The sequence below is a fragment of the Zeus faber genome (assembly GCF_960531495.2).
Source record: "Zeus faber genome assembly, chromosome: 19".
Taxonomy (NCBI): Eukaryota; Metazoa; Chordata; class Actinopteri; order Zeiformes; family Zeidae; genus Zeus; species Zeus faber.
The window spans coordinates 15,903,392-15,923,611 of NC_137206.1; the positions used below are offsets into that span (position 1 = coordinate 15,903,392).

The window sequence follows — 20,220 nt, forward strand, 5'->3', positions numbered from 1 at the left end:
GGCGTCCGGGTCCCGCGTGCACATGAAAACGCGCCGGCTACTCACTCTCGGGTCTTGTGGTAGTTGCACCTCATCAGCGGGATCTTCACGATCTGGTCGCGCACGCCCACGTAGAGCTCGCTGCGGCTGTGCAGGATGAGCAGGCTCCTGATGGGCTGCCGCTTCCGGGGCGGGAACAACTCGATCTCCTCCAACAGGCAGCTGCCCGTGGACTGATTCAGTGGCGACAGCACCTTCCTGACGGTGCCGTAGTCTGCGGCGAGAAGGGCGGGGGAGAACGGTTACGGGAAGACATTTCGGAAGACACGCTCGGCATTTCGCGGCGGGAGACACGGACTCATGAATCTGAAAGGGAGGGAGGATAACAAAGAGGGAAGAGGGCGAGAGGAGCGGTGTTCGAGAGACAGAGGGGGTGGGGCTGAGGGGCCGACGGGTAGATCGACGGAGATAAAGAAAGACGGGAAGGTGTATACTGTGGACGAGCGAAACAGGTAAATCACAAGAGCCGATGTGAACTCTGCTTGAACCAGACAACAAGCACTCCCCCCTGACGGAAGCGTCGCTGGAACAGGGCTGTCAGGAAGACCGGTGGCACACCCAGGCCGGCGAAGCGGGGATGGCACGCCGCGCCCCGATTCCCAAACCGGGGACCGTTTTTACTCTCGCAGAATGCGCCGAGAGGGATGAAATCACCGATTTCATCCGATTCGATAGTGCCGCCTCTCTTCACCCCACGTTTCGGTGCGCCTTTCCTAGTCCCGGGAGATTTCGCTTTAAGATTTTGCCTTTTGAAGAAAGGGCTCGGACAAATATCGTCAATTATACATGTTGTCCCCCGGGGTGCTGAGAACATAATAATGTATGATATATAATGATGAATAGCTAATTCGGGGTTTCGAGGTGGGGAAGGAAGGCAAAAAAGAAAAAAAAGGTTGCCGCCAGGTGTTTGTTTCAGAGGTCTATTCCAAGCTGCTTCGGAACGAAGGAAAGTCAGAAAAACCCGATTCTGGTTTGCATTCATTGAGGTGAGACTCGGTAATTGGGTGGCGTTATGAATTCTTTGACACAGTAGTTGTCATCCCCCCCAAAAACAAAGCGCGAATAAAACAATAAAACCTTTTTGGTTACGTTTAGACCGGAATCGTGAGGTCGGCGAGGAGACTGAATTAATCCCGTGGGTGGGTGCGGGTGCCAGATCCAGAACACCCGGCTGCACCTTGACATCTATGAACATCAAGTGGAGCTATCAGGTTCCGCAGAATGGCCCCAATTATCCAGACACGTTTCAACGCGAATGGTGTGTGATTAGCCGGCGCTATAACCGCCCTGGCGTAGTTTCAGATGTTTTCACTGGAGTCTGGTACGAGTCCAGGGGACGCGCCGCATGTGGCTCTCCTCCTAAGCCGCATTGATCACAGCGCTATGCAAACAATGAGAGGGGAGTTATTGTAGAAAGACGCCAAGCAGGAAGCCAATGATCTGGATAAGGGGTGTGTGTGTGTGTGTGTGTGTGTGTGTGTGTGTGTGCGCGTGTGTGTGTGTGTGGGAGAGAAAGAGAGAGAGGGGAAGGGAGGGATATGAGAGTTATGTATGTATTTGTACAGTACTAGTGTGAGAGAGATCCTAAAAACAACAAGTATGCAACAACAGGAAAGACCATGTTGACTTTTCCCCGTTGCCCTGTAGTGCATCAGCCCTTCACAGTCTGATGCTGCGGCCAATTTTTATTCATTATGTACACAATGCCGACATAAAAAAAAAAAACTGAATGGCGTACGGCGTGTGAAAGCCCTGAATATGCTTCAAGCCAATTCCAGAACGCTGCATTCAATCGCTATTGAAAGCTAAAAAGCTGAGTAATGTCCAACATTACCTTGATGTTCCTTCCTGTAATTGGCTAATTCAACGGAATGTCTCTCCACCGAGCTAGGGGTGGGTTTCACTTACTTATTTCTTTATTTTATCTTCGTACTCGACTTATTTTCAGTTAATATTTTGCTGATGTTGACTCTATCAAAATGGAAACACATTAAACTGTGACCTTATGGCATTTGCGGCGCATTGATGTCGAAGAAGAAATTGCCTACTAAACCATTTTGAATTCATTACACCAAAATAGTCTGCGGAGCAACGGGCGCCGCGTGCACTTTGGTGCACGAAGGACTGCGACTCCCCATCCCTGTAACTCATGCTCCACAGTGTACGTGTGTGTTTTTCATTAACTGCCTGTCTTCTTTTTGACAGGTAAATGGATGCGACCTCATGGTTTTTATGATGTGTCGTACGCGATTGTGTGAGGGTGATATGCAACGAAGTGTGTGTGTGTGTGTGTGTGTGTGTGTGTGTGTGTGTGTGTGTGTGTGTGTGTGTGGGTGTGTGCGTGTCTGTGTGTATCTATTTCACGAGTTGCCCCGTGTCTGTTCATGTGCGTGCTCCTCGCGTGTCCTGGATCAACAGATTGAGCTTGCGTGCCGATGTCTCCTCGGCACTACTGATCAATTCCCTTCAAAACGTCCGACTGGTCTGCAGTGGAAGGATTATGAAACATGAAAGGAACAAGCAAAGAAATCCAAGGGAACCATAAAGGGATGTGTTGTGCGAAGGTGCAGTTTGTGGCACACATAAGGCCGTCCCAAATGTGCCGTGAAAACAGATGCGGGTTCATTAAAATGCACGAAGCAAGCACGTGAACGACACCGCGCGGACAAAGCCCGTGGCGCCGCCGGCGTACCGGTGGCCAGGTAGATGATGTGGAAGAGCGTGTCCTTGCCCTGCACCACGTCCACGGCCACGTGCGTGAAGCGGACGTTGTCCTCCATGAAGTAGGGCACGGGAACCACGGGTTGCACCACCTCGTGCATCAGCAGGAACTTCTGGGCGTCCTGGAGGTTCCTCTCCGTCAGGTTCACGTAGGAGCCGTAGTCGATGGTGCCACACTGCAGGGAGAGAGGTTTGTGGAGGTGAAGACACGACGGCTTCGAGAGGCGGAGAACGGTACGGGCATTTTCAACCGTTTCGATGTTCGTTCTTTGTAATGCTAGTTTAAAAATAAATATCACCTTTTTGGCTCTGGAATGAAGGGCAAAGACAGTATAGAGTAGGCTCAGCAAACGCATTCAAATATTAATTTGCATAGAATGTATTTCTATTTATGCTCACTTTATATTGCACAAATGCTTTTTATGTGTAAGGGATCCTGCCTTGAAAAATGGGTTCAAGTTTTGGTAGAAAGTCTGATTGCTTGTTCACCAGATAACCTTGAGTATTCATACTCGACGAGCCTCAGATGAGCTATTATCTGACCAAGCAAGTTGCAAGGCGCTTCATTCGATTTGTCCCATATATATTGCCAGCACATTTCACGAGTGTGTCTTATGTCTCGTTATTCCTTATTTTTCAAAGATAAGCTAAACTCCGACGAGGTTTTAATCCTTAGAGCTTAATTATTCTTACACTAGAATTTTTAACTGATTTGTCTTAGTATAACACAATAACGGGCTAGACCTCACTCCTCAGTGAGCCCATAGGCGCCTATCCGCCTGTCGCCGGTTCACCGGTTGTCCTTCCTTGGACCACTATTGGTAGGTACTAACCACTGCACACTGGGAACACCCCACCAGACCGGTTGTTTTGGAGATGCTCGGACCCAGTCGTCTAACATCACAATTTGGCCCTTGTCAAAGTCGCTCAGATCCTTACGCTTGACCATTTTTCCTGCTTCCAACACATCAACTTCAACAACTGACTCTCAACTTGCTGCCTAATATATCCCGCCCCTTGACAGCTGCCAGCAATGTTATACACTTCACCTTTCAGTGGTTTTAATGTTGTGGCTGATCGATGTCTAAACCTCCAAAACGGAATGGTAGTTATTTAACGAACAACAGAAATCTTGTAATCCTTAAAGAATCCTTTAAGAAATGAATCCCTGCTGCCCCTTGATCATTATAATTATTATTTTTTGATTTGTTTTACACGGCAGACGCTAGAGAGAGTATGTTTGTATGCGTTTGAATTTGTATGCATCTGATTCCTTTCTCTCAAGACGCACAACTGAAAGTGCAACTCAGCTGTGATAACCGCACCAAGGTTCCAGCTGTGATTGCGATTCATTGATTCGATGAGTTATTTTGGGTTCATTATTTTCGTATTTGGGGAGTGAAATTATTGGAGGCTATGACGGTTTCGTGCGGAGCGGCCAAAATCTGGGTCTCTTCTTCTTCTCGCTGAGTTGGTCCAGATGGATGAAGCTCCCTCTCCATGCCCCAGCGAGAACAAGGCTCTAGGTCTGGGGCCTCAGGCGAGGACTGTGATTGTGGCTTTCGGCCCCATCCGCCAAGTATAGGCTTTCCTTGAGAGGCGGCATGGGGAAAAATAGGGCTAAAATATCCTGGCTGTAACAGTAAAACCATATAATTTATGGGATTTTTTTAAAACACAGGTTATACTGTGTATCGGTGTTGCACAGCTCGACCATGAAAAACACCTCCCATGGGCTATTCCTGTAATGCAGATGACAATAGGTATCTGTAAGTAGCTTGCGAGAGCACACACAGTTCACACAAATCAATCCCTGGCCCTCCCTGGGCTTACAGACGGGGATATTCAAAGGATTCTCTGGGATGTACTATGGATCTGTCCTGTTCCCACAGCAGGGGAGATTGAAAGGTAAGAGTATTGGGAAATGGGCCCCTTGTCTGGATATAGTATGTGTGTCAACTGTATGAATCTGTCGTTTCTGAAGAGATTACTCGAAGCCTTGAGTTTGGGTTCACGGTTTTGGGTTCATCTCAATCAAGGCATCTGGACCCTTAAATATAACCGTGTTTAAGCCTATGTTTAATATCCTCTTCATGGAAAAAAATTGTAATGTAAAAATGTATTATGAATACAGCCTGCAACAATTATGCTTGTATAGAAAGGATTTAACTTGCGGCCGTGAGCGCATCTTTGCAGGAAGTGCTTATGTAAGATATCAGCAGAGTATGGATGACCTCTGTTGTCGGCACAATTCCGCATGACTGCGTCAGCGAGGCGAGGCTGGACAGGCAGAAAGGCCTGGGGGTCTGTGTCGTATGCGCGAGTGAACGAGTGATGGATGTGTGATTTCCGCTGTGGTAAAGGTGAGGGACAGAGTCTTCATTTGGGTGGAGGCCAGTTGGGCACCGCGCCGTCAATTTCATCATGATCATGATGATCACCATGTGGTGCGCCAGGCTGTTGCTGTGATGCACTGGCACCGCGGACGGAGGCGCCTCTCCGGAAATACCGCCTCATTTTGAAAATTTGTGTTTGTTCCAGACGGTTATCAAAGGTGTTTAGCCTAACACCTTCAGAGCCGCTGGCATAGCCCAACCAGCTTTCTCCTGCCAGAGCCAATCATAAAAAAAACGTTTAAGGGAAGCACCTACCCTTGAATCTGACTAGTAAACAGGCTAAAACTCAACTTGACGACATTATGGTCCTTTATTATCAATAAAAAAACGTTTTTTCCTGAATTATATAAGAATTCATAAACGTATAACGTGCGAACAACATAGTATGGAACAATATTCCGATGTAGAAATGGTTCCACCTGAATCAATACCAGAGGTATTGATATTTGGCTCAACCCAGGCGCTGATCAGCTGCTTCCACTCATCGGTTGGACCTCTGGGTTGATGTTCAGTAGCAGATTCCGGATGGTTGACTTCAAATCCCAGGGTGGAGTTTCGCTTTCCGAACCTGGATTTTCTGAATCCGGAAAGGAACCCCCCCTTTTCTCCGGCGGAGTTTTTATCCAGCGCGATTTTGGTCCAGAGTTTAAATCAGCCTACAGTACCTCGGGCCACGCCACGGAGGGGGGCCCGCGAAGAGGGGCTTTTCAAAGCGAGCAATTACGGCCCGACAGAAAGCCTATACGGCAGGGCGGTGGTATTAGCGGCTGATGCCCAACAAACATGATTCACAGCCTGAACAAACCCCCGTCAGATCAATCGGCGCGGTTCAAATGAACGAGGGGATTTTCTCCCTGGACGGACAGAAAGGGAATTAAGTTCCCAGTCAATGGCCACTGAGCGGTGATTGATGAGTTTGCGGGCCTAATTATCCCTACCTGGCAGAAATCTATAACCTTCTGTGTGAGAGCGTGTATTTGTGTACGGGGTGTACGACGTGAGATCCAAGGCCTTCATCGTGGACGCAAGATGAACGATGATGTGTGTATGTTTTTATGTGTGTGTGCGTGTGTGTGCACGCCTGCGTGTGTGTGTGTTTGTGTGTGTGTGTGTGTGTGTGTGTGTTTGCGAGAAGCTGACAAGCCATAGATCTCACCCCTCATAAATCTAATCTTCCCCACACTGACAAAATGCTTGATGAAGATGTCACCGGGAAAAAGCCGGATGCCAGGCTGCTTCGGCTGCCTCGGAATTTCTCCTCCGCCGGCCGCCGAGAGTGAGAGGAGATCGGGTTACGGCGGGAGAGTACAACCCTGGTTTTTACCCCGGCGCTACGTGGTCACATGAAAGCCCGTGGTTACATACAGTACGGACCCCACTGGCGGCTGCAATACGCTGAACCTGGCAGATATGTGGTCAGCCTCAGCCTGATAGTGGAAATTGGTTTTTTCGTGCAGGTAAGTGATTTTCACCCAATCGGAAGTGATGTGCTGACACAGGTGTGTGTGTGTGTGTGTGTGTGTGTGTGTATGTGTGTGTGCGCGAGGGTGAGCGAGGGAGAGAAAGAGAGCTGGGGCTATAAGGCGCAGGGTCATAGAAAGAACGTCAGTGTGCACATTTTACAGAAAGGTGAGAGGGCCTACCCTTTTTTCCTTTTGGTACTCGAGCACGTCTGCCTGTCTTAGTAGATAACGCGGGTGTGTATAAGTACAAGTGCTGATGTACACAAGCCGATGGCGGTAACACGACCGAGGGCCGGCAATAGGAAACATGTGTGAGGTGAACTGCGCGCGGACGGATCCCCGGGGGAAATTGAATCTCACTCGGAGCGTCGTGGATTAGCCACGCCGCTATCTCTTAAGTCGGCAAACCACCGACAGCCAGCACTTTTAGCAATAAAGCATTCCCTCTGTGTCATCAGTGCGGCACCGAAACCGGGTTCGGGGCGTTGCGGTAATCCTTTTTGCCGGCAGCCTGAGGGGGCGATGGAGAAGGAGGGGGAACATAAAGTGGCACTTGGGGAAAAACAAAGGCAGTTTGTTGGTCAATAGAAGAGAGGCCGTGGGACATCTTAATAGCCCGCGAGCGCTATTGCTTAATCACTAGTTTCTGTAATGACACGTCGTTATTTCAAAATCCTTGGTTAGTGGAGAGGGACGTCGGAGAGAGAGAGAGAGAGAGAGACGCAATTAATGAGTGGAAGGAGTTTGCTGAAACCCACTGGCCGGCTCATCAGTACACACACACGTTCTTATTTATGGCGTACGCACACAGACGAGCACAATCAAGCACACACACACACACACACATGCACATACATACACACACTTAAACACACGTACACTCTCACAAATCATCGCGCCGACATGATATATGTTGTTTGTGCTGATTAGTTTAGTTGACTATGCAGGGTGTCAAATAACTCGCTCCGACGCGATTGACGAATCGCCCAGCCCAACTCGTTCTGTCACGGAAATTCAAGTGCCAGCACGTCGAGGCTTGTTATCCCCCTGAGGGATGGTGGCGAGGGGCGCGCCGCGCCCGCCGGCTCGTTACCTGGAAGTCGGGGTTGGGGTTGGGGTAGGGCAGCCAAGCCGAGCGAGAGTTCTCCTGGTACTTGAAGGGCCCGCCGAAGACCTGCGTGATGGCGCTGAGGTTGAAGGCGCAAACCGCCGACGCAGCGATGCTGTTCCTGAGCGGCACGAATTCAGAGAGAGAGAGAGAGAGAGAGAGAGAGAGAGAGAGAGAGAGAGAGAGCGACAGAGGGAGGGAAGTGAGAAAAGAGAGGAGACAAATTAAGAGGAGCAAAATGATGGATGAGGAGAGCGCCGCAGCGGTAAAGAGTTTGAGGAAAATAACCCTGGAGGATCGCCGGGGAGAAACCAATGCATGTTTCTTGACCTCGGCTCCTGTTAAAGCATTGTTGCCCGCACACAATATGGATCCAGGCACAAATTCCATTGGAAGTGCCGTTGTCACGGCTAAATAGTAAATTCGACAATGAGACACAATTACGTTCTTCCGCCCGCCAGATCTGGCTGAAAACGGGGCTCGGGCTCTTCAAGCTGTCGTTTTCAACGAGCTGTCGCCTGCTCCTCCCGCCGATGTGAAAATAAAGATGATAGCGTTACCTCTCTGCTCAAACCGCAAGACTTATGTGAATTATAATCCAGCGCAGCTGCTCATTAAACCCTGCGCCTACAGGGGGAAATGTTTCCGATACAGCTTAAAAAAATAAAAATAAAAAAGAACTTTTTTTTTTTTTTTTTTAAATCAATGTGAAGGCTATGAGCATAAAGAGTAGATTGTTCAGCTTTTAATAATGCTCTGACCGTGCGTACGGGGCAGGGATGTGTGTGGGTTTGAGCAGTTATGCAGCTATGCGAGTCTCAGGCAGAGAGGATTATGAAAAATAGCAAAAAAGGCGCATATGCTGCAGTCGGAAGGGCAGGTAAAAGTTGCCTGAATCCAATTTTTTAGGGCCACGTGACTCAGGTGATTTATTTCGCTGCACTGTGAAAGTAAAGCTTTGCGCGGAATCAGATATTTTTTTGAGTTCCAGTATTTCAAATTTTGCCAAAAAGTGGCGTGTGTTTAGGAAAATAAAAATACAGAGATTTTGTTTTTCTCAAACTGCATCTTGATGCCCTTGGTGGTTATATAAACCCCTGTTGTCTGTGAGTGTGACAAACTCACTGCTAATCTAAAACAAACCACGCACAGTCCTCAAACTATAAAAGTGCCGTCTCTCAACATGTAAATGCTCAAAAAAACAAGAATCACAATGACCAAATTTTTTCAGTGCATTTTTCCTCCTCTTCCCCTCACCGTGTTGATATTTAATTCACACTTCGAAATAAAAATCAAGATAAGTGAAAAGAAATCACGACGAAATAACAGTCTTCACCTCACTCATTCCATGCAACCTGGAGAAAAAAACAACATGGCTTGTGGCTTTCCAGGAATACAAGGACATTGTTCGGATGGTTCTACTGCTGTGGTCTCCAACCACAGGCCCGGGGGCCCGATCCGACCCATGAGACAATTGAAAGTAGACCACGGGCATGTTTATGATATATTATTCTATCTGGCAAAGAAAAATCCCGAATGACCCCCCAAAAAAACCCCTCTTTGTTAATCAATGGAATTTTAACTTAATGTTTTAAGAATATAAAACGGACACTAGAACGACAGTAAAACACACAAATATTTTTTTATGATTACATATTATGAGGTGATTCATTGTGCATAATATAATGTATGGATTAACGGGGGTCATGGAGAAGACGAGCCCCCCGGAGGTTAGGATAACCTGGACACCTCTGATCTGTGGCTTTCCAGTTGAAAAAAAGAACGAGGCACTCGGCACTCACACGTTGGTGGTGAAGATGCCGTAGAGCAGCTCCAGCTCGGGCAGGTAGAAGGTCCCCTGCAGCTCATTGTAGTTGAAGGGGATCTCTCCGGGGCGGGAGCAGTTGAGCCGGGCCTTCATGAAGGTGGTCCACGTGTCCTCCAGCAGGAAGCGGCCGCCGATGTCGTTCTTGCAGACGCGGCCGGCGCGCGAGAACACCGTCCGCCCGCAGTCGTGCTCCACGGCGTTCTCCCGGAAGAAGAAGTAGGTGAAGTTACCGATGTCGTAGGAGGAGACGAAGTTGGGCTCTGGACGGGGGGGGGGGGGGGGGGGGGGGGGGCGCGACACAAAAGGGGGCGGGAGGGGGAGGTGAATCACGGGGAGGGATGGGTGTGGAGCAGGTGAGGTCAACAGGCCAAATCGAAGAAGACGGAAGGAAAGCAATTGAACTGGGGGGGAAAAAAGCTAACTCTGACTATTGGTTCAAAGCATTCGATTCAGTTGGCGTTTTCCAAAATAGGTGTAAAACCCTCTTTTACTCGATTGTCTACAACTGCGATCGACCTAATCCTCAGTGTTTTGTATTTGTGTGGGAAGTTCTGTTTAAAATTCGTGTTGGGATGGGATTCATCCGTATTTGTATGTGTATGAGTATGTGTGCGTGTGTGGGTGTTTTTTTACTGTAAAGCGCTATATAAATAAACTTGAACGTGAAAACAAAATCCAACTAAATGTCATCCGTTAAAAGGAGTTTTCGCTGTTGTCCCGCCCGTTGCCGTCACCATTTGCACGCTCACTTTCTGTCAAACGACATTTTTGAACAGCCTGGCATATTACGCATGTTATTTGGCTTCTAAACAAAAAGACCAAGTGGAAAAACGTCACATTGATAAGTTGGCACTGCTGCAAAATATTTATTGTTCACCGTTAGATTAATGTGAGAAGTACCCAATGGGGTGAAAGTAATTCAAATAAAGAATAGCAAACACAATGGCTATGCAGAAGCGGCATAAAGCGATGCAAGAGAATAATATTATCATTTTTGGTGCTGGGTGCATTTTTAATTTTTTTTTGCCATCTTGGGAACCTTAACAACCCTAACAAATGTGGGCCCAGACAGAGTGTCACTGCATAGCCCCGGTGCAGAGCTACAGGATATATGGGAATATAAGAAGGTGGTGGAAAAGTCCATTAAAGTGAAGGAAAATATACAGAGAGAGATGGAAGAGAGAGAAAGAGAGAAAGAGAGAGCGAGAGAATGATTATGAGCTACCGTATGACTGATCGAATCTTGGTCTTGGTGTGTGTGTGTGTGTGTGTGTGTGTGTGTGGGTGTGTGAGTGTGTGTGTGGGTGTGGGTGGGCGGGTGTGCGCGCGCGCGTCCCACGCAGCAGCAGGTGATCAGGATTAATAACCGCGTGCCTTGTTATTAATGGCGCTGTGTTGTAATAAAAAAACTCATTTTTCATCGCCTCGACCCCAAAGGTTAGGATGAGGAATGACCAAAACAGGTGTCACGTAATAGCTCCGCCGGGCGACCCCTCGATGCCGCCGCCGCCGCCTTCATCTTCATGGGTGACATTATCGGATCTAAAACCGTACACTTTATTCCACCTGGCAGAGATTGAATTCATTTTTTTAAACAAAAGAGTTTTTTATTTCCCGGCGTCCTTCTCCACCGCCCCTTAACGCCTCTTACATTTTGGGATAAAAGCTCGGAGGGAAAGGGAGGGAGGAAAAAAATCAATTCGTCACCAAATTAGTTATTAAAGCTGTCCTCAGAGGGGGCTGTTGGGTTTAAGTTTCTTTCCGTTTAGCTTGTGAATTAGGTATAAAAAAATACGAGAAAAAAAAAAACAGACGCCGGCCGCTTCAATCTGCAGACAGGACAACTGGAATCACCTCCCGGGGCTCCGCACTGTAGTTAGGCTTAATGCGCAATACCTCTTCAACTACGTCTAAGCTCTCACGGAGACGCGGCGATTCAAGGGTGGAGGCGACGCTGGCATCCTCCTCCTCCGACAGAGGTAACAGATAATAAAAGATCACTTTTTGAAGTTGCCAAGCAACGTTTGCAGCGATTCGGGTTTTACGGACGGGGAGGCAACGAATCAATCACGGGCGAGGTAATCTCTTTTTAATCAAAAAAAAATCCCTAACCTCTTTAACTCGCGATTTACCCAGAAGGATACGGTGGCGCTCTGGCAAACTACCGGCGCTCGGCTCGGCGGCTGTGTGCTGTTCTCAGGGAGAGGAGAGGCGACAATCTGACTTTCTCCTCACTTTTCCCAAGTGAGGAAACCTTTTCATTGTTCTCTGCACTTTCTGTTTGTTTGCTACAGTTTTTTTGGGGGGGTTCTTTCTTATTAAAGGAAAGCAGAAACACATGAGGTGCCGGTGGGAGTCATTTATGGACAATGGCTCAATGAATGTGACATAATGATAACAGATAGATACTATACACTACATCCATTATGAGTTTGTTTGACTGTGTCATCTACATGGCATTATTGTTTTATTTTCCTTTACATTTTTTTGATGTGCCGTATTGGATTTACTTTAAGTACCAACAACCATATGATTATACGGAAGCATGCTGCATACTGCGTTGTATTGCTGTTCTGTTTGGTGTTACTGTATTGCTGTGTCGTGCTGTTGTATACTCTACTGTATATCTCTATACTCACTTTATTCACATGCATTTTACTGCACATATCTGTATATACAAACAAGCCTATCCCATATGCATAACTCTATTCCCTTCTGTTTTGTACCTCCACTCTGTATTATCTTTTTGAGTCTTATTTTTATTTTATTTTTATTATTCTATTCACTAACTGCATTACGTTTTAGGAGTCAGTTAGTTTCAGTTAGTTGCTAGGTAGGAATTAGGTTAGCGGTTATGTTCGGTTAAGTAGCAATTGTGCATAATCTCCGGGTGCGTTGCAAAGACATTTCACTGCATATATGTATGAACGTATGTACTGTAAATGTATGTGAGAAATCAACCTCCTGAATCTTGAATCTTGTGCATTTAAGTATATGAGAGTATAAGAATATTATCCAGAAGTGAAACTTGATGAAGATCAATTCAAGAATGTGAAGGTTTTTTTTCCTTTTCTCTTCTTCATTTTTTTTTCTGATTTTGTTGAATAGCCCTGTTGTAAAGGGTTGGACATTTCTTTTCTTTTTTCTTTTTTTTTTATACATAGACATAGACTTCCCCTTGTCTCCAATGCACTTCCACGACCATTTTCTTTGGCTTATACTGTATCACATCGCCCTATTTCGAACGATTCCATCTGCAGCCGTCATAGCCCCGTCGCAGCTGTCCACACTCTCTGAGCTCCGTGTGGGAGAACAGAAAGCCAAAAAACGGGGAAAAATGAGCTGAACTTTGACCGAAACACGCGGGCGCCTTCCTTTACCATTGAGCCACTTGGAGTTGTACTGGGCGGTGCGAAGCGGCGGCATCCCCCCCAGGCTGCGGTAGATGGCGGGGTCCCGGCCGGAGAAGTCCATGGCGGTGGCGGCGTACAGCTCCCCGCTGGACGTGATGAGGGCGGTGGAGTTGTGCAGCGGGTTGTAGGGGCACCGCGCCATCCCGCTGATCTGGTCGTGGATCTCCGTCAGGTTGGTCAGCTGAATAATGACCCACCCCCAACACCCCCAACCCGACAAAAAAAAAGGACAGAGAACAGGATTAGAAAACAGGAACACAGAGGGATGGAGGCGGGTTTTAAAAGTGGGTGAGCATGCTTTCCAGACAATTCATTGACTGTGATATCGTGTAACTTGTCCCACAATTTTTTTTATTTTGAGTCACACTCGAGATGTACACTCGAGAATATGAGGCTGAACAATGAGCCACATGTCTCATGGGAATCAGGTTACTCTTGAGATCTCCATTTTACTCTCCCCAATTACTGTTCCCCTGTTAAAAAACAGGAGCGGCAGTGGCGAAGGACAATATCTAAATGCAAACCAGACGCGTCTGGTGAGCAATACGGTGCGGTGACAATATGCAAATTGGACATAAAAATGATTCTCATGATGTTTTGTTTGTTTTACACCCATGCCGGGTGCCTTAAAACACACGTGTATGCACACGCACACACACGCACGTGCACCGACACACACACACACAAACACACACACAAACACACACACACACACACACACAGACTAAATAAAAAAATGTTGTTAGAGTCCAATACGCTAAAATGAAGGACAATTTGAATAAGCAATAATTTAATATGCTTTTCCTAGCCTTCCTCTGCGCTCTTTTCTTGGGGACATCCACAGCGGGGGCGATCTGTTTCCTTGGGCAAGCCATTAGTTGGCAGCGCTAAGAGGGCTTTTCCCATTTATTTTATAAGAGGCTTGACGCGAGACACAGCCGTCCCCCCCACATTCCGCCTTTGACAAGGGGACCAAATCCAAATCCTCCTTGCGTTTAAAAATACTTTATAGCATGACCTGCGCTTAGCCCCAATACACTGCACTTGTTCCCTATAAAAAATAAATAAATAAATAAATAAATAAAAATAAAAAAATCAGGCTGAAAGTAGCTGGCTCAGCCTTGAATACCAAATAGGAGCGAGACATTCCATCTTAAGATGTAATTATGTTTTATGGTGCAAAAGAAAACAGAGAATGATGAGAGTTTTTCCTTCCATAGGACTTGAGCCCTGAGGGTAAAATGTTATATATAATGTATATATATAGCCCACCGTATGACATGTCGGTTTTCTTTCGTAAAAGTAGGGAAAGCCCTGATACCGATACTGTGCATATGTACTAAAAATGCTCCATTACCAACGTAATGTGCCATAGCTGCATCAGTTTGTGGCTCAGTTTCACATTCCATCCCTATATATTTAGCCAAAAATACAATTCGCAACATGAAGAACACAGGCTCTTCAAAATCCGCCATAATTGCAACTAAAAATGTCAGCCATCGGCGACTCAATACCGGCGAGGACCCAAGTCTTTAGAAGACGTATTTTGAAATCAAAGGGTTTTATCCGCGTCTAAAAAAAAAGGTCTTTACGCCGGCGCAACTCCGACGTCCGCATCGCACGGCGACAGCCAGCGCGCCCGCCGTCGCCGGCCACGTTCCCCTCGACGGGCCGGCAAAAATCTCCCGGTTCGCCCGGCGCATTTCACTGCGGACGCCGGGGGTCCGTTGGGAGCACATTTTGAGGAAGCAGGTGCCCCCGCACCCCCTCCCTGCCCGACGTTTCTTTTCTGGGGAGCGGGTCGATCGGGATCAAGGGTTCTGTTAACTCCCGCCACCTCCAGCTCTGACCCGCTCCACAACAGAGAGGCCCTGTCTGGCGCCCGTGAACCCGTGCCTGGCCCGGATGAAAGGCCGGTATTGACGGGACCGATCGCGTGGGCCGCGGGGAGCTGTTCGGGAGGGTCAATAGGTTCTTTGTGGGAGGAAAGAGGGGAAGGCGAAGACGGAAAGCGATACCCGGAATAAAGAGATGACGGACCCAACTCCGTCCTCGGCGCATATTAACGCTGCGGAATGAAAGTGCTCCCTGTGCCACGCGGCTGCAGCTGGCGGCCGCGGCGGGACACTTCCAGCGGCTGTCCGTCTCCGGCGACGGCGAGACGGAGAGAGTAATGTCGGAAGACGGAGGAGGGGGGAACGCTCCGACTCCTCGCTATATAAAAGAGGAATCTGTCAGGAATGGAAGTGCGATTAAAGATCCGGCGTTTCAATGCTTCAAGCGTCGGCCCGGGGGCTCCCTGACGACGACGATCTCCTGTGTCGAGACCGCCTTGTCAACGTCCGCCTCCTCCGCCCTCTGATCATCCCCTCCACCCCCAGCCCGAGACGCCCCCCCCCCCCGCACAGAGCGAATCGAACGGTTTCAACCCCGGAAGTCAGGGGAACGGGATCTCCCGCGACTCTGGAATCGACCGCAGACCTGTTGTTTTCATCGTGGTTCCGTGTCAGGGTTCCAGATAGAATTTCATCCAAAAGCCGCTGGGACAATGAACATTACTGACTATACTCCATTGGCAGAGCTCCTCGCTGAATCTGTGCAATTTCAACATGAGGCGCAGCACGACTTTCGGTTCTCGCTGTCTTTGGGAGAAAAGAGGCGCTCGACCTGATCAATTACGACGCAACTTCAATATGAAACATTTACAGTTGAAACTTAAATGAATGGATTTTTTTTTTTGCATTTAATATTAATGCTTTTCTTCCCATTACTGTAGTCACATTGCCAAATCCCACAATATGTCAGTGTAAGTGGGCTGTCCTACACTTTTCAAGCACTTAAATATCTGTTTATGGATATGGGTATCAGTAATTTTTTGCGATCTGTTTATTTTGTCTGCTGTTTTCACTAATTTCCCTCAGGGGATGATTTATGTGTCTATCTTTTTGGGGCGTAAATATTTTTATTGCTTTGTTTTTTAAACGATTAGTCTATTAGCTTGTTTATCTAATAGAACACTAATAGCTTTAGTTTGATCATGTTTGGAAATCGTTCCGATTCTAAAATTCCGATTTGCGATACAAACAGCAAAGATGCACATACACCTTCCTCCCCCAGGGATCAATAAAGTGTTAATCTTCTCCTATCGAATTTGCACTCTAAAATCAGAATGTCCCTGCCAAAGTCCATCCCTCCGGAAAAAAACAAACACCGCTGCCGCCACCGCCGCCACCCTCAGCGACAGCAGCAGCCGTTCAGCACTAACATCAACCTTACGAATGGGATCATAATCAACGCCGTCCCCTTTGTGGCGGCCCTGGTGATCATCCTCCGAGGCGGGGGGAGAGAAGTCTAAAACAAAAGCCGTTGCAGCTGTTGAATCCAGCCCAAATGTTTATGTAACTACTAGACTCTCTCTCTCCCTCTCTCTCTCTCCCTCCCCCTCTCTCTGTTCATCCATCACCCTCCGCAGTAAACGTGTCCAGGAGCGATCCCGGAGCCCACCCGACCTGACATTAACGGGGCAAAAACTGGTGCAGCCCCTGATGAAACACAACCACCATAACGGTGTGACATTAAAACCATGAGTATTTTGTTTTCCACAGTGGTAAACAGCTTTGTTGTGATTCTATGACCTTTGAGTACGGAGCTTTTGGTTGGAAAAAACAAATCACAATAGTCAGCCGCCGACACCCCCTCCTCCTCCTCCTCGTCCGCCGTGAAACAGAGATTTCGAAACTCTGTCCTGAAGTGAAGAGGGTTACTGTGACATTTACAAAACATCAAAAAAAGATTTATAAAAAAAGTCTGTTATTTTACTTCACCGGGCACTATTTTAAAACGTTTGGAAGCCGAGGGCCCGGTTGCGTGGAAGAAAATAATGCTTGTTCAAAGGGCGGGGGGACGGATAGAGGAGCCGGTCGCTAAAACCTGCGGCAAAGCTGCCCGAGAGGAAATGCACGGAGATGGACCCAAAAGAGGGCAGATGAGGCCCTTATCTAAAAATGCCAGATTCCAAGATACAAGGCGAGGGAAAGGGCATGGCAGCTTGGTTAAAAAAGAAAGTGAACAAAAAGCGGCGACGCGAGAGAATGGGCGGAATGAGGGGAAATATAGACACAGGTTGTTTTTTGTTGTCGTCGTTTTTAACCAAATTGGTTTGGTTACCGTGCGGTTGGTGCATATGGGCGTGAAGGCGTTGGTTCCGCAGGTAAACAGCCGGTTCCCGTTCACCAGCAGCACTCGGATGTAGTTCTGACACTCCTCCTGCAGACAAAACCAAGCGCACACACACATCCATAAATGCATAAATACACAAAAAAAACCCACATATATCGGCGTCGCCTGCACCAATGAGTATTGAAGGGTGGCGGCCGTTCGGTATTGGAAAACAGATGAAGCACCCGGCGGCGCATCAGGGCGAATGTCTGCGCGGTTAACGTCGCATCTCGGCTCAGCGTGGGGGAACGGACTGCAGGCGGGAGCTGAAGGGGACTCCGAGACGGATGGAGGCGGCGGGAGAAGAAGAAATGTTTGCAGAGAGAGAGAGAGAGAGAGAGAGAGAGAGAGAGAGAGAGAGAGAGCCTTTTCCACCCCCTCCCCGCAGAAAAAAAAAAACGATCCAGGATCCGCCACGATCGAGGAGGCCGTGATTTATAAGGTTATTTTTGCACGGTGCCGCTTCCGGGGGCCTCCAATCTACATTCATTATTCAAGAGAGTTCCCTCCCCGCGAAAAAAGTCGGAGGTTTTAAAAAGTAATCAAAGGTTGCTGGTGACGGGCGACGGCGTTGAGCCGGTTAAAAGGCGTGAGAAGCCGCCGGGCGGCTGATTGATGTGGGGGCTGATTGCCATGAAAACGCCGCTGAACTATGCGCGTTACCGTCGGTTTCCAAAGACTTCCATCAACGGGGCTCAGAAGCAAAGCAGCATTAGTCACCGGGAGTCACATCGGAGCGATGTGTTGTTTTCATTTTTTTTCGGTACCCTCGCTAAGGCAATAAAACACTCTCAAGGTGCCCTCCATGTGAGGAGTCCCTGCCCTGTGTGTTAGTGACGTGAAGATTTAAAAGGCTGTAAATCAACTTTTGTCTCCCAGCTACTTGAGATGCCCAGAGCAAACCCACACACGCACGCACGCACGTACGCACACACACACACACACACACACACACGCACACACGCGCACACACGCACACACACTACTGGAGGGTACCATGGGAGACGGTAGGAGAAGAGAGTTTATATTTCCCTCAAAACAATATGGGCTGACTCGTAAAATAATTAGTTTCTTACTGCTATGCACAGTCTGAGTGTGTGTGTGTGTGTGTGTGTGTGTGTTTGTGTGTGTGTGTGTGTGTGTGTGTGTGTGTGCACAACTACTTTTGCACGTGCAAAGATTGTTATACACACTTGTACCTGTACACTTGAAAGGTTGGTTCATGTTATCGTATATGCCTGTGTGTGTGTGTGTGTGTGTGTGTGTGCGTGTGTGCGTGTGCTTGTGTACCGTGTGCACTGTATGTGTGTGTGTGTGTGTGTGTGTGCAGGTGGCGCGTGCATATTTCGACTCTTTTCTCCCCGGCAGTTGACGGCGAAGAACAGAGTATTTAATTTGCCCGGCCTCACAGCTCTGACTTGTTTATGAAAACTTCCTGACAAACGTTCCCCCTCCGCGGCGCAATACAAAGGCGGCCACGCATGGCAACACTGCGTCTAAAAACAACAGGGAAGAAAGGCCAGTCGAGTCCCGTCAAGTCAATTTAGCACCCGTCTTCTCCCGGTTTCAAATGAACCAAACTCGCCAGATAGGAGCAGACGTGTGGCGTTCAAGTAAAAAAAATAAAAATAATTTTAAAAAATGTGTAACCGACGACGGCTTGTAAATTCACAAGGTTTTGGTGGAGGTGGCGGGGGTATCGGTAAAATAACTTGCTGGATACTGGATACTGCTGTGCGCTGAACTCAGGAATAAACCATCGAAAGGCTTTGTCAGCTGGAGCACAAAGTGTTTTAATGCTATTTTCGGGTGTAGATCACAGGATGCCAGGCTCACATGGGAGACGGCCAGAAAAATAAGAGTGTGCTCCGCAAGGCGGGGGAGACGTTTAAGGAGCCAGATTGCTTTGGTCTCCAAGTTACAATAGTCATTATGGGCTGGCGAGACCTTGCATAACTATTATGGGTCCCAAACCACCTTTCACAGGAGGATGAATAGATGCGAGGCCCCCACCTAGTACTCACAATCTCTCTCTCTCTCTCTCTCTCTCTCTCTCAAAGACGCACACAAACAGGCACGTACGCACACACACACACACACACACACACACACACACACACACACACACACACACACACACACACACACACGGTTTGTCAAATGTGTCAAGTTAGCTTCATCGGCATTCGTTTGAGAGTCAAGTCGCCATTATATCTTTTCAATTTTCAATTTATTTTTGTTACTATTATTATTATTATAATCATCATCACCATTATATTATTATTATTATTATTATTATTATTATTATTATTATTATTGTTATTATTATTATTATCATCATCTTTATTATTATTATTATTTTTACTTCCAGCCCTATCATAGCACTGGTGTGTTTGTCTGTTTCTTTTTTGTTTTTGCTGTGTTTTACGATGCCCAAAAATTTAATTACCCTTCGGGAATTAATTAAGTAAGAAATGTAATTGAATTGGCTTCACAAATTCAACTGAACAGAAAGGGGCTTATCAGAATAAATGTGTGGATCTGGATTTGGATACTCATTTTACTTAAAGGGAAGATGCTCACAGGCCACCAAATGCACCTCATGGTCACGATTCACGTCGATTTTACACCTCGTCGATCCCTGGGAACCATTGTGATGGTTGTTGTGGTGGTTGTTGTTTTTTTGAATTTTAAAATTGAAATCCATAACTAACTTTTTCTTTTTTAATAAAAATGCAAATTGCCACAACAGAATATTGGCAAACTGTCTGCAGAATTAAATGCATTTGTTTCATTGAGTATATTGGAAGTGTTTATTTAGGGACAATGAAATTGATGGACCAATAATTTGCAAATCTGATCAAATGGAAAATATGTCCGAGTAAAAACCGGAGCGGAAAGAGCCTCAGCGCCGCAGCTTCCGAGCCACCAGGGATTCCCGGCGTCGCCTCGGTTACAGTTACGTTTTTTTCCCCAGCGTTTTTTTTTTACCATACAAAGCAAACTTTCCAAGCGTTGAGGCGTCGTTTCGGCT

General features: G+C 47.3%; 1 protein-coding gene across 1 annotated transcript in view; it reads right to left on the minus strand.

The window, feature by feature from the left end:
- The window catches only part of sema5a (sema domain, seven thrombospondin repeats (type 1 and type 1-like), transmembrane domain (TM) and short cytoplasmic domain, (semaphorin) 5A), a 136,960-nt gene that overhangs the window by 52,683 nt on the left and 64,057 nt on the right, over window positions 1–20,220 (minus strand). The window contains exons 6-11 of the mRNA XM_080019970.1: window positions 17,136–17,234; window positions 12,936–13,149; window positions 9,530–9,815; window positions 7,713–7,848; window positions 2,732–2,936; window positions 46–253 (exon numbers count right to left, since the gene is read on the minus strand). Coding sequence (XP_079876096.1) covers window positions 46–253; window positions 2,732–2,936; window positions 7,713–7,848; window positions 9,530–9,815; window positions 12,936–13,149; window positions 17,136–17,234 — 1,148 coding nt within the window. The remainder of the gene's footprint in view (window positions 1–45; window positions 254–2,731; window positions 2,937–7,712; window positions 7,849–9,529; window positions 9,816–12,935; window positions 13,150–17,135; window positions 17,235–20,220) is intronic.